This window comes from Rhinoderma darwinii, chromosome 6, assembly GCF_050947455.1.
Source record: "Rhinoderma darwinii isolate aRhiDar2 chromosome 6, aRhiDar2.hap1, whole genome shotgun sequence".
NCBI lineage: Eukaryota > Metazoa > Chordata > Amphibia > Anura > Rhinodermatidae > Rhinoderma > Rhinoderma darwinii.
The window spans coordinates 146,599,857-146,617,743 of NC_134692.1; the positions used below are offsets into that span (position 1 = coordinate 146,599,857).

General features: G+C 46.5%; 1 protein-coding gene across 1 annotated transcript in view; it reads left to right on the forward strand.

Annotated features, from left to right (window-relative positions):
• Positions 1–2,074: 2,074 nt before the first annotated feature.
• The window catches only part of LOC142656107 (uncharacterized), a 28,595-nt gene continuing 12,782 nt past the window's right edge, over positions 2,075–17,887 (forward strand). The window contains exons 1-4 of the mRNA XM_075830994.1: positions 2,075–2,129; positions 3,298–3,574; positions 12,844–13,065; positions 15,228–15,250. Coding sequence (XP_075687109.1) covers positions 3,319–3,574; positions 12,844–13,065; positions 15,228–15,250 — 501 coding nt within the window. The 5' untranslated portion in view covers positions 2,075–2,129; positions 3,298–3,318. The remainder of the gene's footprint in view (positions 2,130–3,297; positions 3,575–12,843; positions 13,066–15,227; positions 15,251–17,887) is intronic.

Consider the following 17,887-nt stretch of genomic DNA (forward strand, 5'->3'; position numbering starts at 1 on the left):
CTGTGTATCCTATATATAGTGTGTCCTATATACAGTGTATCCTATATATATTGTTTCCTATATACAATGAGTCATATATACTGTGTATCCTATATATAGTGTGTCATATATACAATGTGTCCTATATACAGCGTATCCTATATATATTGTTTCCTATATACAATGAGTCATATATACTGTGTATCCTATATATAGTGTGTCCTATATACAGTGTATCCTATATATATTGTTTCCTATATACAATGAGTCATATATACTGTGTATCCTATATATAGTGTGTCATATATACAATGTGTCCTATATACAGATTATCCTATATATAGTGTGTCATATATACAATGTGTCCTATATACAGCATATCCTATATATATTGTTTCCTATATACAATGAGTCATATATACTGTGTATCCTATATATAGTGTGTCCTATATACAGCGTATCCTATATATATTGTTTCCTATATACAATGAGTCATATATACTGTGTATCCTATATATAGTGTGTCCTATATACAGCGTATCCTATATATATTGTTTCCTATATACAATGAGTCATATATACTGTGTATCCTATATATAGTGTGTCATATATACAATGTGTCCTATATACAGCGTATACTATATATATTGTTTCCTATATACAATGTGCCCTATATACAGAATATAATATATATAGTGTGTCCTATATACAGAGTATCCTATATGCAATGAATCATATATACAATGTGTCCTTTAAACAGTGTATCCTATATATAGTGTGTCATATATACAATGTGTCCTATATACAGATTATCCTATATATAGTGTGTCATATATACAATGTGTCCTATATACAGATTATCCTATATATAGTGTGTCATATATACAATGTGTCCTATATACAGCGTATACTATATATATTGTTTCCTATATACAATGTGCCCTATATACAATGTGTCCTATATACAGATTATCCTATATATAGTGTGTCATATATACAATGTGTCCTATATACAGATTATCCTATATATAGTGTGTCATATATACAATGTGTCCTATATACAGCGTATACTATATATATTGTTTCCTATATACAATGTGCCCTATATACAGTGTATCCTATATATATATATATATATATATATATATATATATATATATATATATATATATATATATATATATATATATATATATAGTGCATCATATATACAATGTGTTCTTAAAAAAAAGCAGAGGATTGGAGCTGCAATGTGAACAAATGCCTGACTAGGCTGGTGCAAAGCTTCAAAAATGAAGGAGTGACCTCTCCTTATGTGTTAGATATCCAAAAAAGAGAACGTGAAGCAGCACTCAAATAAAGTGAATTTATTCATCCAACATGGAACCACAATGAAGGCATAGAGGAGGTGAAACGTTGTGGTTCCATGTTGGATGAATAAATTCACTTTATTTGAGTGCTGCTTCACGTTCTCTTTTTTGGATACAATGTGTCCTATATACATGGTGTCCTATATACAGTGTATCCTATATACAATGTGTCCTATATACATGGTGTCATATATACAATGTGTCCTATATACAGTGTATCCTATATACAATGTGTCCTATATACAATGTGTCCTATATACAATGTGTCCTATATACAGTGTAGCCTATATATAATGTGTCCTATATACAATGTATCCTATATACAATGTGTCCGATATACAAGGTGTCCTATATACAACGTATGGGGTTAGAGGTCCGCCCGTGACCTCTTTTGGGATGCAGCACACCGCTGCCGGGACCTTTCTCTACACACGTTATACCCACCGAGCTTGTGCTCGCACTGTTTTGTTTTTTTAAATAAATTAATTATGTGATTTTAACTTTTTAATAGGCTTTTTATAAAAAATGTCTTCCTTGTTGAGTTCCAGCTTCTACGAGTCCCTTATACATTCAATCTGTGTCGTGTTGTCAGTTCAGCAGCACTGACGGCACGGCAGAAAACTGCTCAGAGACACACGGGATCCAGGTAATGACCAATGTTCATGAGCTTAGACGTGACTGATAACAGCTGGAGCCTGCGTGTCAGAGTCACCCGCTGTCTCCGAAGCCGTCAGTCCTGCTGACCTGACGGATTTGTTTTTTTACGGAAAAGTACAACATGTATGTGTCCATGTATATGAGCCTGGCAGTGGTCTATGGCTCAGCGCTCGTACAGGATATTGTCTGGTGCTGTCTTGCTTTTCTTCGCCGGGGTCACACATGTAGATGATGGTGAGGGGAGGCCGCGGGCGCTGCGCAGGCACCACGGGAGGTTAATAAAACAGTTGGGAATCTTGTCCATTGTCACGCACACAGTAATATTATCTGCATTTGGTCTATCGCAGGCTGAAGGCTGTTTGACATCCTCCTGGCACTTTCTGGTGGCCTCTTACATATAACTGTGTGTGGGCCCAAATATTGGTACAAATACTTGTCGTTTATTGGGGGAGCAAAGAATTCTTCCTCTCTGTGGCAAATTACCCTCCCCGTTTAATGGCGTTGTTTGCCTTCCTCTGGATCAACTTGGGTTCATATAAAAAACTCGGTAATTGTGGATAGAGATGAGCGAATTGATCCCGTTACTAATGGAATTTGGTCTGAATTTCTCAAATTTGGATTCCGTAATAATCTGAAACTTTTGGGGTTCACATCACTCGATTTGCATCAAAATGACAGCTGCCGGCAATCCCTAATACATAGTTATCAGAAGATGAGCGCCGATGTCTTCCTCTATGAAGCGCTCCCCCCCCCCCTTGTTAGCGCCGTCTCCTCCACGGACTGCACAGCGCTCTCTTTCTGAACAGCGCCGGTGATGGAGGGGCATGTGACTAATAGGGATGAGCCAATTTCCAAAAAACTTAATTCAGGTTCTATTCAACTTTATTCCTAGAAGACATCAGATAGAGATTTCAGGGCAGTCGGGGTACTTGCACTTCACGGCAAATTTATTCGGATCAAACCGGACGGCCAATTCAACCAATTTGGACCCAAACCAAATTTAGGGAAATTGTGTCTCTATTTGTGGGTATTCAGATGATGGTCCGCAGTGATGGACCCCTCCGGGTGCTGTCAGTCTTGTGGATAGATTATGTCCCACTGTTTTTCAGTGTACAGTCCACCAGTCCCAGCTGATCCTCTCATCAGTGACATCACTTGTTGGTGCGGTGACATCACTACTTCCAGCTGTTGACATATTGCGGTCTATGGTAATTTATGGCATTTAGTTGTGTTTCGGGTGACATTGACCTCTGTTTCTCATGGAGATCTTTGGGGTTGTGTGTTTTTTCAGGGTCGTCTGCAGATCGTAGCAATGAAGCTGGTTGGAGTCTTCTCTCGGGAGCATGAGTCCTGTTATCAATGGTTGATCACCTTCCTAGTTGGGCTCAGGTCGGTGAGGGATGTCCGGCCCGTGAACATCACAAACAACTTCCAGACATTCCAGGATGAGGCTTCTAAGTGCGGCTTTGCCATTCTCTACCACTCCAAGAAGAGAGGAAGGGTTAATGTCACCAATGTCTTGGACTCCCTGTACGATAACGAGCTGCAGTATCTGAACAGTGTTCACGGTGAGAATTATCTACATCTTGTTAGTAAGAATGAGGGAATTTACAGCTGCATGTGGGGAGGGGGGCGTACATGTGGGTACTAGATTGGGTCCAACTCCTATATTCTTCCCTAGTGGCTGGTATCAGGACTAACTCTCATGTATCTGGGTGCTTTCTGCTAGGGAGTGGTATACACCAGGACTGCCCACTATCTCTGTCCCTGTTTGTCCTAGCAATGTGAGGTTCCCTTCCCAGGATAAAACTAGAGGTCCTGTGTCTTCCAACAAACTGAGGGGTGGGGTTGGCACTTCATCAATTTTTATTTATACCACTTTTCTAGTTAATTGGTGGATGCTAGTTGGTGGCTTTCTTCTTCTGATTAAAAACCCTACAGTTAAAATGATTATAGTAAGTCCTGAACTGCTTATGCGAGGTCCTGCACACAGGGCTGCTTCTGCGAGGTCCTGCACCCTGGGCTGCTGGTGAGAGGTCCTGCACCCTGGGCTGCTGCTGGGAGATCCTGCACCCTGGGCGGCTGCTGAGAGGTCCTGCACCCTGGGCTGCTGCTGAGAGGTCCTGCACCCTGGGCAGCTGCTGAGAGGTCCTGCACCCTGGGCTGCTGCTGAGAGGTCCTGCACCCTGGTCTGCTGCTGAGAGGTCCTGCACCCTGGGCTGCTGCTGAGAGGTCCTGCACCCTGGGCTGCTGCTGAAAGGTCCTGCACCCTGGGCTGCTGCTGAGAGGTCCTGCACCCTGGGCTGCTGCTGAGAGGTCCTGCACCCTGGGCTGCTGGTGAGGGGTCCTGCACCCTGGGCTGCTGCTGAGAGGTCCTGCACCCTGGGCTGCTGCTGAGAGGTCCTGCACCCTGGGCTGCTGCTGAGAGGTCCTGCACCCTGGGCTGCTGGTGAGGGGTCCTGCACCCTGGGCTGCTGCTGAGAGGTCCTGCACCCTGGGCTGCTGCTGAGAGGTCCTGCAACCCGTCTGGCCTTCCCTCAATATGCTATTCTGTCCTTAATATGGGCCCTGAAGTGGAGGCTAAATGGCCACCACATACTCCTTATGGCATAATCTCAGAAGTCTCTAGGGAATGCAAAAACTAGGTTTTCTAAACTGTACAACCCCCTTAATGAAAACTTTTGCACCTCTCAGGGACTATGGTCTCTAGAGGTGGGAACTTGATATCCCTGACTTAGACATTGATGATCTCGCTGCACTTCTCAGCTCGCCTGGTTCTCACCTCATCTTTGCTCAGGATAGACTGATAAAGGTTCAAGTCCTTCACAGGGTTTATTACAGCCCTTCTGGCCTCTTTAGGATAGGCAGGCTGCTTCCCGGGCAGGTCCTCGATGTCCCGTGTCCTGGGAATGTAGGGTCCAGTGTCACTGGCGAGCTGTCCTTCAGTTCATGGAATCACACCTGGTTATTTAGACACCAAAATCTACCTGAAGTCTTCCCTTTTTATGCAAAAAAAGTCATTTTGCTTAATGAGAAGAGCCCTAAGATTGTGTTCACATGATGCAGTAGCGTGCCGTGCGGTAAACAAATATGCTGCAAAGCCACATGCGTTTTACCACAAAATGCCGTGCTATTGTGATGCGGCTATTGGCTGCGTGTGTTTTCCAAGTGGCAAGTCACAGTTAAACCTGTACGGTTTGGCCACAAGTTTTTTGGTTGTGCAGCGCATTACTGCAACGTGTGAACACAGCCGAAGGGTCCGAGCTGTGATCTGCGGATCTGTGAAATCAATAAAGTAATAATGAGGTATGAACTCACATACATGGACCTGGAACTATTCCCTGAACAATCCCTGATGATAAAAAATAAAAACCTTTGGACTGTTTAGAGTGTGTCGGGTGTGACCGGAAAAGGGCAAGGTCCCTGTAACACCAGCCCAGGTCTCAGAAAACCCGGAGAGTAGACAGACATGGGATTATAATGCACTGATGCCAATGATTATGTGGTGAATCCTATTTGTCCTGAGAAGAAATGAATAGAGAACTTTAGATGCCGACCTCCCCATACACATGCCCATTCTGCTCAGCCGAGCTCTATAGAGGAATTTCAAGAAACCTCCATCTCTTTCCTCAGAAACCTCTGCCCCTTCCTCCAGACTCCTCTGTCCTCTCCTCCACACTCCTCTGTCCTCTCCTCCACGCTCATCTGTCCTCTCCTCCACGCTCCTCTGCCCCTTCCTCCACACTCCTCTGTCCTCTCCACACTCCTCTGTCCTCTCCTCCACACTCCTCTGTCCTCTCCTCCAGACTCCTCTGTCCTCTCCTCCACACTCCTCTCCTCCACACTCCTCTGTCCTCTCCTACAGACTACTCTGTCCTCTCCTCCACACTCCTCTCCTCCACGCTCCTCTGTCCTCTCCTCCACACTCCTCTGTCCTCTCCTCCAGACTCCTCTGTCCTCTCCTCCACACTCCTCTGTTCTCTCCTCCAGACTACAGTGTCCTCTCCTCCACACTCCTCTCCTCCATACTCCTCTATCCTCTCCTCCACACTCCTCTGTCCTCTCCTCCTCCACGCTCCTCTGTCCTCTCCTCCACGCTCCTCTGTCCTCTCCTCCACGCTCCTCTGTCCTCTCCTCCACACTCCTCTGTCCTCTCCTCCATTCTCATCTGTCCTCTCCTCCACACTCCTCTGTCCTCTCCTCCACGCTCCTCTGTCCTCTCCTGCACGCTCCTCTGTCCTCTCCTCCACGCTCCTCTGTCCTCTACTCCACGCTCCTCTGTCCTCTCCTCCACACTCCTCTGTCCTCTCCTCCACGCTCCTCTGTCCTCTCCTCCTCCACACTCCTCTGTCCTCTCCTCCATTCTCATCTGTCCTCTCCTCCACACTCCTCTGTCCTCTCCTCCATTCTCATCTGTCCTCTCCTCCACGCTCCTCTGTCCTCTCCTCCACGCTCCTCTGTCCTCTACTCCACGCTCCTCTGTCCTCTCCTCCTCCACACTCCTCTGTCCTCTCCTCCATTCTCATCTGTCCTCTCCTCCATTCTCATCTGTCCTCTCCTCCACACTCCTCTGTCCTCTCCTCCACACTCCTCTGTCCTCTCCTCCACGCTCCTCTGTCCTCTCCTCCACGCTCCTCTGTCCTCTCCTCCACTCTCCTCTGTCCTCTCCTCCACGCTCCTATGTCCTCTCCTCCACTCTCCTCTGTCCTCTCCTCCTCCACACTCCTCTGTCCTCTCCTCCATTCTCATCTGTCCTCTCCTCCATTCTCATCTGTCCTCTCCTCCACACTCCTCTGTCCTCTCCTCCACACTCCTCTGTCCTCTCCTCCACGCTCCTCTGTCCTCTCCTCCACGCTCCTCTGTCCTCTCCTCCACGCTCCTCTGTCCTCTCCTCCACGCTCCTCTGTCCTCTCCTCCTCCACACTCCTCTGTCCTCTCCTCCATTCTCATCTGTCCTCTCCTCCACACTCCTCTGTCCTCTCCTCCACACTCCTCTGTCCTCTCCACACTCCTCTGTCCTCTCCTCCACGCTCCTCTGTCCTCTCCTCCACGCTCCTCTGTCCTCTCCTCCACGCTCCTCTGTTCTCTCCTCCTCCAGACTCCTCTGTTCTCTCCTCCTCCAGACTCCTCTGTCCTCTCCTCCTCCAGACTCCTCTGTCCTCTCCTCCTCCACACTCCTCTGTCCTCTCCTCCACGCTCCTCTGTCCTCTCCTCCACGCTCCTCTGTCCTCTCCTCCACGCTCCTCTGTCCTCTCCTCCACGCTCCTCTGTCCTCTCCTCCACACTCCTCTGTCCTCTCCTCCATTCTCATCTGTCCTCTCCTCCACACTCCTCTGTCCTCTCCTCCACGCTCCTCTGTCCTCTCCTCCACGCTCCTCTGTCCTCTCCTGCACGCTCCTCTGTCCTCTCCTCCACGCTCCTCTGTCCTCTCCTCCACGCTCCTCTGTCCTCTCCTCCACGCTCCTCTGTCCTCTCCTCCTCCACACTCCTCTGTCCTCTCCTCCATTCTCATCTGTCCTCTCCTCCACACTCCTCTGTCCTCTCCTCCACACTCCTCTGTCCTCTCCTCCACGCTCCTCTGTCCTCTCCTCCACGCTCCTCTGTCCTCTCCTCCACGCTCCTCTGTCCTCTCCTCCACGCTCCTCTGTCCTCTCCTCCACTCTCCTCTGTCCTCTCCTCCTCCACACTCCTCTGTCCTCTACTCCACGCTCCTCTGTCCTCTCCTCCACACTCCTCTGTCCTCTCCTCCACGCTCCTCTGTCCTCTCCTCCTCCACACTCCTCTGTCCTCTCCTCCATTCTCATCTGTCCTCTCCTCCACACTCCTCTGTCCTCTCCTCCATTCTCATCTGTCCTCTCCTCCACGCTCCTCTGTCCTCTCCTCCACGCTCCTCTGTCCTCTACTCCACGCTCCTCTGTCCTCTCCTCCTCCACACTCCTCTGTCCTCTCCTCCATTCTCATCTGTCCTCTCCTCCATTCTCATCTGTCCTCTCCTCCACACTCCTCTGTCCTCTCCTCCACACTCCTCTGTCCTCTCCTCCACGCTCCTCTGTCCTCTCCTCCACGCTCCTCTGTCCTCTCCTCCACTCTCCTCTGTCCTCTCCTCCACGCTCCTATGTCCTCTCCTCCACTCTCCTCTGTCCTCTCCTCCTCCACACTCCTCTGTCCTCTCCTCCATTCTCATCTGTCCTCTCCTCCATTCTCATCTGTCCTCTCCTCCACACTCCTCTGTCCTCTCCTCCACACTCCTCTGTCCTCTCCTCCACGCTCCTCTGTCCTCTCCTCCACGCTCCTCTGTCCTCTCCTCCACGCTCCTCTGTCCTCTCCTCCACGCTCCTCTGTCCTCTCCTCCTCCACACTCCTCTGTCCTCTCCTCCATTCTCATCTGTCCTCTCCTCCACACTCCTCTGTCCTCTCCTCCACACTCCTCTGTCCTCTCCACACTCCTCTGTCCTCTCCTCCACGCTCCTCTGTCCTCTCCTCCACGCTCCTCTGTCCTCTCCTCCACGCTCCTCTGTTCTCTCCTCCTCCAGACTCCTCTGTTCTCTCCTCCTCCAGACTCCTCTGTCCTCTCCTCCTCCAGACTCCTCTGTCCTCTCCTCCTCCACACTCCTCTGTCCTCTCCTCCACGCTCCTCTGTCCTCTCCTCCACGCTCCTCTGTCCTCTCCTCCACGCTCCTCTGTCCTCTCCTCCACGCTCCTCTGTCCTCTCCTCCACACTCCTCTGTCCTCTCCTCCATTCTCATCTGTCCTCTCCTCCACACTCCTCTGTCCTCTCCTCCACGCTCCTCTGTCCTCTCCTCCACGCTCCTCTGTCCTCTCCTGCACGCTCCTCTGTCCTCTCCTCCACGCTCCTCTGTCCTCTCCTCCACGCTCCTCTGTCCTCTCCTCCACGCTCCTCTGTCCTCTCCTCCTCCACACTCCTCTGTCCTCTCCTCCATTCTCATCTGTCCTCTCCTCCACACTCCTCTGTCCTCTCCTCCACACTCCTCTGTCCTCTCCTCCACGCTCCTCTGTCCTCTCCTCCACGCTCCTCTGTCCTCTCCTCCACGCTCCTCTGTCCTCTCCTCCACGCTCCTCTGTCCTCTCCTCCACTCTCCTCTGTCCTCTCCTCCTCCACACTCCTCTGTCCTCTCCTCCATTCTCATCTGTCCTCTCCTCCATTCTCATCTGTCCTCTCCTCCACACTCCTCTGTCCTCTCCTCCACACTCCTCTGTCCTCTCCTCCACGCTCCTCTGTCCTCTCCTCCACGCCCCTCTGTCCTCTCCTCCACGCTCCTCTGTCCTCTCCTCCTCCACACTCCTCTGTCCTCTCCTCCATTCTCATCTGTCCTCTCCTCCACACTCCTCTGTCCTCTCCTCCACACTCCTCTGTCCTCTCCACACTCCTCTGTCCTCTCCTCCACGCTCCTCTGTCCTCTCCTCCACGCTCCTCTGTCCTCTCCTCCACGCTCCTCTGTTCTCTCCTCCTCCAGACTCCTCTGTTCTCTCCTCCTCCAGACTCCTCTGTCCTCTCCTCCTCCAGACTCCTCTGTCCTCTCCTCCTCCAGACTCCTCTGTCCTCTCCTCCTCCAGACTCCTCTGTTCTCTCCTCCTCCATGCTCCTCTGCGCTCTCCTCCTCCAGACTCCTCTGCGCTCTCCTCCTCCAGACTCCTCTGCGCTCTCCTCCTCCAGACTCCTCTGCGCTCTCCACCTCCAGACTCCTCTGCGCTCTCCACCTCCAGACTCCTCTGCTCTCTCCACCTCCAGACTCCTCTGTCCTCTCCTCCTCCAGACTCCTCTGTCCTCTCCTCCTCCAGACTCCTCTGTTCTCTCCTCCAGAGTCCTCTGTGCTTTCCACCTCCAGACTCCTCTGTGCTCTCCACCTCCAGACTCCTCTGTGCTCTCCACCTCCAGACTCCTCTGCGCTCTCCTCCTCCAGACTCCTCTGTTCTCTCCTCCAGACTCCTCTGTACTTTCCTCCTCCAGACTCCTCTGTACTTTCCTCCTCCAGACTCCTCTGTTCTCGCCTCCGCACTCCTCTGTTTTCTCCTCCTCCAGACTCCTCTGTTCTCTCCTCCTCCAGACTCCTCTGTCCTCTCCCCCTCCAGACTCCTCTGTCCTCTCCCTCTCCAGACTCCTCTGTTCTCTCCTCCTCCAGACTCCTCTGTCCTCTCCTCCTCCAGACTCCTCTGTCCTCTCCTCCTCCAGACTCCTCTGTCCTCTCCTCCTCCAGACTCCTCTGTCCTGTCCTCCTCCAGACTCCTCTGTCCTCTCCTCCTCCAGACTCCTCTGTCCTCTCCTCATCCAGACTCCTCTGTTCTCTCCTCCTCCAGACTCCTCTGTACTCTCCTACTCCAGACTCCTTTGTTCTCTCCTCCTCCAGACTCCTCTGCGCTCTCCTCCTCCAGACTCCTCTGTTCTCTCCTCCTCCAGACTCCTCTGTTCTCTCCTCCTCCAGACTCCTCTGTACTCTCCACCTCCAGACTCCTCTGTACTCTCCTCCACACTCCTCTGTTCTCTCCTCCACACTCCTCTTTCCTCTCCTCCTCCAGACTCCTCTGTTCTCTCCTCCTCCAGACTCCTCTGTCCTCTCCCCCTCCAGACTCCTCTGTTCTCTCCTCCTCCAGACTCCTCTGTTCTCTCCTCCTCCAGACTCCTCTGTTCTCTCCTCCTCCACACTCCTCTGTTCTCTCCTCCACACTCCTCTGTTCTCTCCTCCTCCAGACTCCTCTGTTCTCTCCTCCTCCAGACTCCTCTGTTCTCTCCTCCTCCAGACTCCTCTGTTCTCTCCTCCACACTCCTCTGTTCTCTCCTCCTCCAGACTCCTCTGTTCTCTCCTCCTCCAGACTCCTCTGTTCTCTCCTCCTCCAGACTCCTCTGTTCTCTCCTCCTCCAGACTCCTCTGTTCTCTCCTCCTCCAGACTCCTCTGTCCTCTCCCCCTCCAGACTCCTCTGTTCTCTCCTCCACACTCCTCTGTTCTCTCCTCCTCCACACTCCTCTGTTCTCTCCTCCTCCAGACTCCTCTGTCCTCTCCCCCTCCAGACTCCTCTGTTCTCTCCTCCACACTCCTCTGTTCTCTCCTCCTCCAGACTCCTCTGTTCTCTCCTCCTCCAGACTCCTCTGTTCTCTCCTCCTCCAGACTCCTCTGTCCTCTCCTCCTCCAGACTCCTCTGTCCTATCCTCCTCCAGACTCCTCTGTTCTCTCCTCCTCCAGACTCCTCTGCGCTCTCCTCCTCCACACTCCTCTGCGCTCTCCTCCTCCAGACTCCTCTGTCCTCTCCTCCTCCAGACTCCTCTGTCCTCTCCTCCTCCAGACTCCTCTGTCCTCTCCTCCTCCAGACTCCTCTGTCCTCTCCTCCTCCAGACTCCTCTGTTCTCTCCTCCTCCAGACTCCTCTGTTCTCTCCTCCTCCACACTCCTCTGTTCTCTCCTCCACACTCCTCTGTTCTCTCCTCCTCCAGACTCCTCTGTTCTCTCCTCCTCCAGACTCCTCTGTTCTCTCCTCCACACTCCTCTGTTCTCTCCACCTCCAGACTCCTCTGTACTCTCCTCCACACTCCTCTGTTCTCTCCTCCACACTCCTCTGTCCTCTCCTCCTCCAGAGTCCTCTGTTCTCTCCTCCTCCAGACTCCTCTGTACTCTCCTACTCCAGACTCCTTTGTTCTCTCCTCCTCCAGACTCCTCTGCGCTCTCCTCCTCCAGACTCCTCTGTTCTCTCCTCCTCCAGACTCCTCTGTACTCTCCACCTCCAGACTCCTCTGTACTCTCCACCTCCAGACTCCTCTGTCCTCTCCTCCTCCAGACTCCTCTGTTCTTTCCTCCAGACTCCTCTGTTCTCTCCTCCTCCAGACTCCTCTGTACTTTCCTCCTCCAGACTCCTCTGTTCTCTCCTCCGCACTCCTCTGTTTTCTCCTCCTCCAGACTCCTCTGTTCTCACCTCCTCCAGACTCCTCTGTCCTCTCCCCCTCCAGACTCCTCTGTTCTCTCCTTCTCCAGACTCCTCTGTTCTCTCCTCCTCCAGACTCCTCTTTTCTCTCCTCCTCCACACTCCTCTGTTCTCTCCTCCACACTCCTCTGTTCTCTCCTCCTCCAGACTCCTCTGTTCTCTCCTCCTCCAGACTCCTCTGTTCTCTCCTCCTCCAGACTCCTCTGTTCTCTCCTCCTCCAGACTCCTCTGTTCTCTCCTCCACACTCCTCTGTTCTCTCCTCCTCCAGACTCCTCTGTTCTCTCCTCCACCAGACTCCTCTGTTCTCTCCTCCTCCAGACTCCTCTGTTCTCTCCTCCTCCAGACTCCTCTGTTCTCTCCTCCTCCAGACTCCTCTGTTCTCTCCTCCTCCAGACTCCTCTGTTCTCTCTTCCTCCAGACTCCTCTGTTCTCTCCTCCTCCAGACTCCTCTGCCCTCTCCCCTCCAGACTCCTCTGTTCTCTCCTCCACACTCCTCTGTTCTCTCCTCCTCCACACTCCTCTGTTCTCTCCTCCCCCAGACTCCTCTGTCCTCTCCCCCTCCAGACTCCTCTGTTCTCTCCTCCACACTCCTCTGTTCTCTCTTCCTCCAGACTCCTCTGTTCTCTCCTCCTCCAGACTCCTCTGTTCTCTCCTCCTCCAGACTCCTCTGTTCTCTCCTCCTCCAGACTCCTCTGTTCTCTCCTCCTCCAGACTCCTCTGTTCTCTCCTCCTCCAGACTCCTCTGTTCTCTCCTCCACACTCCTCTGTTCTCTCCTTCAGACATTTCTGTCAGGTTGCTACACTCACAGCCCTATAGACAGGTGACCATACATATAGATTGAGTGTAGGACTATATACAGAATGTGGAATCACATCCACATGTCTCTCCACTTGTTATATTTGCAGGAAAGAAGAACGTTCTAGTGGTGATTGACGATCTGGAAAGCAGCAGCGAGGCAGAGAAATATAGAATCCTCACTCATCAGCCGAGCATCCAAAACCTTGCCGAGGATCTGTTCATCTTCAGCTCCTCAGACAAAGCTTTTCTTAATGAAGCAAATAGTGATGGATACCAGTCCCCGTCCCATCCCATGAAAGCACTGGATGAGATCAGGAAGATTATAGAAGGTAATGGGGTTATTCACAATAAAAGGAGATCGGGTCCTCGAATCACTCCAATTTAAGCGTATTCTGAGACATTACTACCAGGTGATACCACGAGACAATACTAGGAGACAATACTAGGAGACAATACTAGGAGACAATACTATGAGACAATACTAGGAGACAATACTAGGAGACAATACTAGGAGACAATACTAGGAGACAATACTAGGAGACAATACTAGGAGACAATACTAGGAGACAATACTATGGGACAATACTATGAGACAATACTATGGGACAATACCATGAGACAATACCATGAGACAATACCATGAGACAATACTATGAGACAATACCATGAGACAATACTATGGGACAATACTATGAAACAATACTATGAGACAATACTATGAGACAATACCATGAGACAACACTATGGGACAACACTATGGGACAACACTATGGGACAACACTATGGGACAATACTAGGAGACAATACTAGGAGACAATACTAGGACACAATGCCAGGAGACAATACTATGGGACAATACTATGAAACAATACTATGGGACAATACTATGAGACAATACTATGAGACAATACTATGGGACAATACCATGAGACAATACCATGAGACAATACTATGAGACAATACTATGAGACAATACTATGAGACAATACTATGAGGGAATACTATGAGACAATACTATGAGACAATACTATGAGACAATACTAGGAGACAATACTAGGAGACAATACTAGGAGACAATACTAGGAGACAATACTAGGAGACAATATTATGGGACAATACTATGAGACAATACTATGGGACAATACCATGAGACAATACCATGAGACAATACCATGAGACAATACTATGAGACAATACCATGAGACAATACTATGGGACAATACTATGAAACAATACTATGAGACAATACTATGAGACAATACCATGAGACAACACTATGGGACAACACTATGGGACAACACTATGGGACAATACTAGGAGACAATACTAGGAGACAATACTAGGACACAATGCCAGGAGACAATACTATGGGACAATACTATGAAACAATACTATGGGACAATACTATGAGACAATACTATGAGACAATACTATGAGACAATACTATGAGACAATACCATGAGACAATACCATGAGACAACACTATGGGACAACACTATGGGACAATACTAGGACACAATGCCAGGAGACAATACCAGGAGACAATACCAGGAGACAATACGATGGGACAATACTATGGGACAATACTATGGGACAATACTATGAGACAATACTATGAGGGAATACTAGGAGACAATACTATGAGACAATACTAGGAGACAATACTAGGAGACAATACTATGAGACAATACTATGAGGGAATACTAGGAGACAATACTATGAGGGAATACTAGGAGACAATACTATGAGGGAATACTATGAGACAATACAATGAGACAATACTATGAGGGAATACTAGGAGACAATACTATGAGGGAATACTAGGAGACAATACTAGGAGACAATACTAGGAGACAATACTATGAGACAATACTAGGAGACAATACTAGGAGACAATACTATGAGACAATACTATGGGACAATACTATGAGACAATACTATGAGGGAATACTAGGAGACAATACTAGGAGACAATACTAGGAGACAATACTATGAGACAATACTATGAGACAATACTAGGAGACAATACTATGAGGGAATACTAGGAGACAATACTATGAGACAATACTATGGGACAATACTATGAGACAATACTATGAGACAATACTATGAGACAATACTATGGGACAATACTATGAGACAATACTATGAGACAATACTATGAGACAATACTAGGAGACAATACTAGGAGACAATACTAGGAGACAATACTAGGAGACAATACTATGAGGGAATACTATGAGACAATACTATGAGACAATACTACGGGACAATGCTACGAGACAATACTATGAGACAATACTAGGAGACAATACTATGAGACAATACTAGGAGACAATACTATGAGACAACACTATGAGACAACACTATGAGACAATACTATGAGACAATACTAGGAGACAATACTATGAGACAATACTATGAGACAATACTATGAGACAACACTATGAAGCTATTGTTGAATATTAACAAGTTTTCTTTCTTTCCACAGGTGGTAGGGTGAGGGTCGGCCATGTAAGTACTTACGCACAGACTGCGCACACTTGACACAGTAACACTATGAGGCCTGTATGGGGTCAACATTGCCATCTAGGTCTCTTCCCACATGCGGGGTCATCTCACCATGGTGCGTCCAACCTCCCCCACAGCTGATGAGCACCAGTAGTGCAGTTACATTGTGTTACATTATATATGTGTGATAACCTGCCGACATCTGTATCTATGTCAGAGCAATATATACAAATACACACATAAAGGATTAGCACATATACACTCAGAAATACACACATATACATGGATAGATACATGTTTATATATACACACACACACACACACACACACACACACACACACACACACACACACACACACACACATACATAGATAGATGTTTATATACATACACACACATATACATAGATAGATACATGTTTATATACATACATACACACACATATACATAGATAGATGTTTATATACATACACACACATATACATAGATAGATACATGTTTATATACATACACACACATATACATAGATAGATACATGTTTATATACATACACACACATATACATAGATAGATACATGTTTATATACATACACACACATATACATAGATAGATGTTTATATACATACATACACACACACACACACACACACACACATATACATGTTTATATACATACATATACATAGATACATACATGTTCATACACATACATACATACACAGATATACATAGATAGATACATGTTTATATACATACATACATACACACATATACATAGATAGATACAAGTTTATATACACACACACACACACACACACACACACACGCACACATATACATAGATAGATACATGTTTATATACATACACACACATATACATAGATAGATGTTTATATACATACATACACACACACACACACACACACACACACAGACACACACACACACACACACACACATATACATAGATAGATACATGTTTATATACATACACACACATATACATAGATAGATGTTTATATACATACACACACACACACACACACACACACACATATACATGTTTATATACATACATATACATAGATACATACATGTTCATACACATACATACATACACAGATATACATAGATAGATACATGTTTATATACATACATACATACATACACACATATACATAGATAGATACAAGTTTATATACATACACACACATATACATAGATAGATACATGTTTATATACATACACACATATACATAGATAGATACATGCTTATATACATACACACACATATACATAGATACATACATGTTCATACACATACATACACAGATATACATAGATAGATACATGTTTATATACATACATACACACACACACACACACACACACACATATACATAGATAGATACATGCTTATATACATACATACACACACACACACACACACACACACACACACACACACATATACATAGATAGATACATGTTTATATACATACATATACATAGATAGATACAAGTTTATATACATACATACACACATATACATAGATACATACATGTTCATACACATACATACACACACAGATATACATAGATAGATACAAGTTTATATACATACATACACACATATACATAGATACATACATGTTCATACACATACATACACACACAGATATACATAGATAGATACATGTTTATATACATACACACACATATACATAGATAGATACATGTTTATATACATACATACACACATATACATAGATAGATACAAGTTTATATACATACACACACACACACACACATATACATAGATAGATACAAGTTTATATACATACACACACACATATACATAGATAGATACAAGTTTATATACATAGATACACACATATACATAGATAGATACATGTTTATATACATACATACATATACATAGATAGATACAAGTTTATATACATACATACACACATATACATAGATAGATACAAGTTTATATACATACACACACATATACATAGATAGATACATGCTTATATATATATATATACATACATACATATACATAGATAGATACAAGTTTATATACATACATACACACATATACATAGATAGATACATGTTTATATACATACATACACACACACACACACACACACACACACACACACACACATATACATAGATAGATACATGTTTATATACATACACACACACACACATATACATAGATAGATACATGTTTATATACATACACACACATATACATAGATAGATACAAGTTTATATACATACACACACATATACATAGATAGATACATGCTTATATATATATACATACATACATATACATAGATAGATACAAGTTTATATACATACATACACACATATACATAGATAGATACAAGTTTATATACATACACACACATATACATAGATAGATACATGTTTATATACATACACACACACACACACACACACACACACACACACACACACACATACATAGATAGATACATGCTTATATATATATACATACATACATATACATAGATAGATACAAGTTTATATACATACATACACACATATAGATAGATACATGTTTATATACATACACACATATACATAGATAGAT